Source organism: Lolium rigidum, chromosome 2 (assembly GCF_022539505.1).
Source record: "Lolium rigidum isolate FL_2022 chromosome 2, APGP_CSIRO_Lrig_0.1, whole genome shotgun sequence".
Classification (NCBI taxonomy): Eukaryota; Viridiplantae; Streptophyta; class Magnoliopsida; order Poales; family Poaceae; genus Lolium; species Lolium rigidum.
In genome coordinates, this window is record NC_061509.1 from 49,370,341 (window position 1) to 49,376,489 (window position 6,149).

The 6,149-nt window shown below is 40.7% G+C and overlaps 1 protein-coding gene across 3 annotated transcripts; it reads left to right on the top strand.

The window, feature by feature from the left end:
• The first annotated feature begins 19 nt into the window (after window positions 1-19).
• Window positions 20-4,300, top strand: LOC124691720 (probable histone acetyltransferase HAC-like 1). Of its 3 annotated transcripts, XM_047224993.1 has the most exons (10): window positions 20-194; window positions 288-443; window positions 1,000-1,137; window positions 1,523-1,819; window positions 1,918-2,235; window positions 2,538-2,666; window positions 2,747-2,947; window positions 3,102-3,244; window positions 3,326-3,587; window positions 3,730-4,300. In XM_047224993.1, the coding sequence occupies exons 2-10, from the start codon at window positions 294-296 to the stop codon at window positions 3,871-3,873; spliced, it is 1,782 nt and encodes a 593-aa protein (XP_047080949.1). In that variant the 5' UTR covers window positions 20-194; window positions 288-293; the 3' UTR covers window positions 3,874-4,300. The 3 variants fall into 3 exon arrangements, with proteins under 3 accessions (XP_047080949.1, XP_047080951.1, XP_047080950.1); XM_047224995.1 differs by lacking the exon at window positions 288-443; XM_047224994.1 differs by lacking the exon at window positions 20-194 and having other exon boundaries at window positions 203-443.
• The last annotated feature ends 1,849 nt before the right edge of the window (window positions 4,301-6,149 follow it).

The following is a 6,149-nucleotide window of genomic DNA, read 5'->3' on the forward strand; positions in this document are numbered from 1 at the left end:
TTGAAGAAGCCTATAAACAATTATACTAATGCTCCTATTTATAACATTTTATGATGAATCTAATGAAATTAATTTGTTGTTATAGGTGTTGATATATTTTTCTATAGACTTGGACTTCAGCTAATTTGGAAACGGAGGGGATATGTGTTAAAAATCCCATGGAGTTGTAAATTTTTTTACACCCCCACTTGAAGGTATGTTTCTCTGCAATTCACTCATTGTAGAATTCACAATGCACCATGTAGTAAATTTTATGTGGTTACTTGTCGAGATGCTGCACCGTGCAGATTCTTATGCTGGCCATATTTTGCGAGGACGGTATGGTCGATGTTGTTCGCCGGGGTGGCGGGGCACGTACTGGTGGTGCATCTTGTACAAGAGCAAGCGTGTCAGCTCATGGCATCCAAATGATGGAACTCATAAAATCCGAATGCCTCATTTGGGTATCATGGCACTGGTCTTTTGTCACCTAGTTCTGTTAGAGCGTGTATAATTAATGCAAGTGTCTAGTCAAGTGGGTAACAAAACAAAGCCCAGAAATGTTGTACTGACCGGGCAATATAAAAGTCTGAATGGCACAGCAGTCCACAAACAATTAAAGGGATTCCAAAAACATTTAAATAAAAGCTGCCATCCCAAACAGTGGATCACATCAGATTAGTTGACTTTGAGATTGATTGGGATGTCCAACCGGCGTTCTCAAAAGATAAGTCCTAGACGCATTGCCCATTCTCCTTCTGAAACAGTGCCTCATCAACCACTGTTACTCTGTCAACAGCGCTATCCTTCTTTCCCAGGTTCATTCCTTGTCGTACAGTACTATTTTTTATCTGATTTGCACTTGCAAGCTTGGTTGCTCTGTTGTTGGAGAGCACATATTTGTTTTTGGAACTAGAGGAGCACATCACATGGTTAAATTGCTCATGACCTTCCTAGATATTAAGATGTAGACTTGTAATTAATCCCTGTTCATCAGCTTCCTGTTCTTATTTCTATCAGGAAGATGGACCATGCAAGTGTCACGCCAAGGCGTCTCTCCTATGGGATATTGTTGATAAGATGAATGAGACACAGACTAAGATTCGATTATTGTCACCCCTATCACATATAGACACTCTAAGTATGTGGGTTGGCCAGGTATGTATTTTACTTGGAAATAACCTGCTTTACCGTAGGTATTTACCCCCCAAAAATCACCAGATCAGTTGTTATTTGTGCCTTTTATTGTCCTTCTTTAGATACGCAAACATACAAGAGTGTACTTTCCAGTGGGTAAAAAGTAATTTTCCTACCTCACTTTCTCACATAAAATCTAATTACTGCACACACTTACACAAGAAGAACCAGACTGTTGCTTTACCAAAATTTCCACTCATCTTTATGATAATTATTATCTGTTTTTGTTGTGTGCATTGTGCTTCTGTGCGAATACTCCCATTATAGAATTGCCATGATGAAACCTGTCATAAGCCTAATACATGTTTTTAGAAGGAACTGTTTTACATGTTTTACCATTTGACAGAGCAAGGCTAAAGCTGAAAAGAATCAATTGATGATGTCTTCTGACAACAAAAATTCATGCCAGCTCTGCAAACTGGAAAAGCTTACTTTTGAGCCTCCGTTGATACATTGCTCCCCTTGTGGTGCTCGGATAAAGAGAAATGCACCATACTTTACTGTTAATAATGGTACTATCCGCCACTTTTTGTGTACTCCATGTTATGATGAGTCCCCTGGTGATACCATTGACGTTGAAGGACATAATATTTTGAAGGCCCGATTTGAGAAAAAAAGAAATGATGGAGAAACCGAAAAATGGGTTAGTTCTCATTTCTGTTCTTATGTTGTATGACTACAGTTTTAGTTATACTTGTTGTGTAAAGACATTAGAAATCTTCTGAATGGTACATTCAACAGTGGGTTCAGTGCAACATATGTGAATGCTGGCAGCATCAGATATGTGCTCTGTTTAATGGCAGAAGCAATGATGGAGGACATGCACCGTATGCTTGCCCGTATTTTTCGCGAAAACACAAAAGGCAGTATACTTGCCAGTATTGCCGCATCAAAGAAGTGGAACGTGGCTTCCGCATGCCTTTACCACAGAGTGCCGTTCTTGGGGCAACTGATCTACCAAGAACTGTGCTTAGCGATCATCTAGAAGAACGGCTTTATAAACGGCTTAAGCTGGAGAGACTGGCTCGGGCATCTCAGTCAGGACATAGTTTTGACGAGGTTAGTGAAACTAAGTCTTGTTGGAAGTGCGTGTGTACTTTGTTTATGTTTCTCAACAATAAGTGGGACCTTAATGCACATTAGTATTATGTATCACCTTTGTGACGAAATAAGCTGCAAGTGTTTTATAAGTGCCTACACACCATGTGAATACTGACCTTTACTATTATGATTGTCCTGTCCTTGGAGTCCATGTAAGTACTGACACCTTAATACGAGACACAATTCATTTTGGCATCATCGTGCAGCATTTTGCTAGGAATTTTCCATCACTATAAAGTCTAATTGTTCCCTATTGTTAGGTTGCTGGGGCAGAAGATCTTGTGGTCAGAGTTGTTTCATCAGTGGATATGAAGGTTGAAGTTAAACCATGTTTTTTGGAAATTTTTCAAGAAGATAATTACCCGGCAGAGTTTCCATACAAGTCCAAAGTAAGAATTTGTAAATAAGGTAAAATTTGGTGACAACATACTTCAATATCCATGATTCTGTCCCTATGAATGTTTGGCAGGCTGTTCTTTTGTTCCAGAAAATAGAAGGTGTAGAAGTGTGCTTATTTGGAATGTATGTTCAAGAATTTGGTGCTGAATGTGCTTATCCGAACCAACGTTGTGTTTATTTGTCATACCTGGATTCTGTGAAATACTTCAGACCTGAGATTAAAGCAGCCACCGGAGAGGCCTTACGCAAGTTTGTCTACCATGAAATTCTGGTACCTTGCTGCATATGCTGGATTTTAATCACAATTGCCAATATTTTCTGTTCTAGGCTTGTTGGAACATTCCTGCATGAATATTAGATATGATGCCTTCCTCCTCTTTGGGCTACAATTTTGCCGATCTTACAACAGCTCTCTATGCGCGCAGATAGGGTATCTTGAATATTGCAAGCTGCGTGGATTCACAAGCTGTTACATATGGGCTTGCCCACCTTTGAATGGTGAAGATTACATTTTATATTGCCGTCCTGAGATTCGGAAGACTGCAAAATCTGGCAAATTACGGGAGTGGTAAGACCTTAGATTGAGACGTGGGCTATTGTGCTTACATCTAGCCCCTGGTTGCATGATTTCTAATGTCTTTACACTCAGGTACCTAGCTATGCTCCGAAAAGCTATTAAGGAAGAGATTGTTCTTGAGGTTTCAAATCTGTATGACTATTTCTTCATTACTATGGGGGAGTGCAAGGCTAAAGTTACCGCTTCCCGTTTACCTTACTTCGATGGAGATTACTGGCCAGGAGCTGCTGAAGATATGATCAGTCAACTTCGTCAAGAAGAAGATGACCGAAAGCTTCATAAGAAGAGTAAGACAAGTGGGAATGCTTCCAAGGATGCTATGCTGATGGAAAAGGTAAGTTTATTAAGTGATTCAGCTGTACGCGGTAATTGTAACAATATCTCTCTCGAAATCCTCTCTTTCGTCTTCGTGAAAACGTAATTGTTTGTTTAAATTGGATGGCACCTTTACATGACTTCAATTTTGATGTATGCAGCTTGGGGGAACCATTTATCGAATGAAGGAAGATTTCATTATGGTCCATTTGCAGTATTCTTGCCGGCACTGTTGTATCCTTATGTCATCTGGAAAACGTTGGGTGTGTCATCAATGCAGAAGTTTTTACATCTGTGACAAGTAAGTCAATGTATTGAGCCATATGACACCTGATCTATATGTGATCACAATTGAGATTGAAAGCATCTGTAACATGCCAACATATACTTGCCTCGAACGAACCAGGTGCCTAGGCACTCATGTGACAAAATGATATTTTATATAGCACTAGATTAGTCTAGCACACAAATTATCGTGTCCTTTGCACAACTCTTGGTTGAAGGGGGCGGAAGATCGTTGGTCGTTTTGTTGCAACAAATCGTGTCCATATCATCAAAAAACCTCCCATGTCCCAATAAATTAGGAAATGGAGAAGCTTAACAGAAGTTGTGCCATTGACTTCTCCTTGCCAATGTCCAGTGGCCATATCTCCTCTCCTCACCCTCCTTGATCCTGTCAGGCCTCTTATGGAGCGATGCCATCTCATCAAGCATGTGGCTTAGGCGGTGATGAGGCCAACAGCCTATGGGCCCTTTTGTCGACTTTGCCCAAGGCCCTATGTTTTTTGGGGCCCTTGGGCAAAGTCGACAAAAGGGCCCCTTAAAGCTAATATATGTGTACGCAAAACGAAAATACATTGGTGCACATGGGTGTCAAGCACTGTATACATGAAAAAAAAGTAATGCAAAAAGTGGGCGAGGCGATCGGGCCGCAGAGCGGCAGGCGAGGCGATCGGTGAGACGCAGAAACGAGGTAGACAGACGAATAGTCCCAGGCCTGAGTCAATCGACCGTTTCTACTTTTTTCAAGAGAATCGACCACAGCATGTAGTCGTGGCTTCGTGGGAGACTCCCGATAAAAGTTGGAACGATCGGCGGACTCGCTTGTGTAATTGTTGCGTCCTTTTCTCGCTGAGCCTATTCATCTGTATTAATTTTTTTTCAGCGCATAGTAAAGAAAAGCTCCGATCTTGGGCCCCCTCCTGGCCTGGGCCCTAGGCGGCTGCCTATGGCTGCCATGGTTCAGGGCCGGCCCTGTGGGCAAAGGCTCAGCAGTGGTCATTGTGTAACCCTTAAATCTAGTACAGATCCTGAAGGGGCACTGAACGGGGTTGACTCTTGGAACCTTATATAGCCACGTAATCTTTCTTTGGGAAATGTGATGTCTAATGAACCAATGTTTAAGCAGAGAGCACAAGGTAGTAAACTAGTAATGGCACTGCGCTGACAAGAGTACAGGAAATCTTGGGTAATACTACTAGCTTCGATTTATAGAGCACTGGCTATTGGGAGGACAAACAATTCCTTCTTTTTTTCTCTACATGGATGACAAACAATTCTTGAGAAGTTGAGATGTGTTTCATCTCATGCAAGTAAGGAGACGAGGGAGCTTCTGCAGATATCTCATGCCCTTCCTTCTAGTCCTTTCTAGAACCTTCTGTATCATTGAACTTGTGTTGATTTGAGAGCAAGTTCTGAGTAGAGCGTGTGAGATATAGCAGGGGCATAACAATTTCAGACTAAACTTGCATAGTAGTTCTGAATCTTAAATTCTATGTTTCAGATTTTCAATCTGTTGTTTCTAAGTAAACCAAACTGTTCATCCAAGAATCTAAAGCAGCACTGAAACCAAATTGGATGCAATGGGTCCAAGAACCATATCAGTTAAATTGCCTCTATCAAGTTGTTCAATCTGTTGTTTCTAAGTAAACCAAACTGTTCATCCAAGAATCTAAAGCAGCACTGAAACCAAATTGGATGCATTGGGTCCAAGAACCATAGCGGTTAAATTGCCTCTATCAAGTGCTAGCATTACTAATTGGTTTTGAGCACACAAGCATCTGAAGTAGTATATCTCCTAGACATGTATAAGTTATAACCCGAATATATATGCGCACAACTTAAGTATATCGGTTATGCAAAGGTGTTCAAATACTGCTAGTACCAGAAAACAAAAGACAGCTAGATAAAACTTTCAAAAAAAGCTACATAAAGTAAGACAGGAGTAAATGTCCATATAACGAGACAAGCAAAAAAATCACCAACTAAGAAATGGCCATGTATGACAAGCAATTAGAAACTTTAATAGATAATGGTAATGTGCAAGCAGTGCACCGATCATGGCAACATTAAGGCCCGGCAGCATGGAATGGAGAAATTCCCCAGTAATTTCAGAGTACCAAGCTCAGACCTATATATGTATGGTAAGCAAATCATGCTAAAATCAATAACTGCACAACGTAATAGATAGAACAGGAGCTGTTTAAATCAGAAAAACCCATACTCCTAGATAGCCCTGCTGTCAATTGACTTGCAAAGTACAGAATAAGGTTAAAGATAAATAAAGTAAGATATGCCAGAC

Bases quoted from the DNA above. Each gene is read 5' to 3' on its own strand.
- LOC124691720 (XM_047224993.1), top strand. From the start codon at position 294: ATGCTGGCCATATTTTGCGAGGACGGTATGGTCGATGTTGTTCGCCGG. The intron at 2,667-2,746 runs GTAAGAATTTGT...AATGTTTGGCAG, and splicing joins AGTTTCCATACAAGTCCAAA to GCTGTTCTTTTGTTCCAGAA. The intron at 2,948-3,101 runs GTACCTTGCTGC...CTATGCGCGCAG, and splicing joins TTGTCTACCATGAAATTCTG to ATAGGGTATCTTGAATATTG.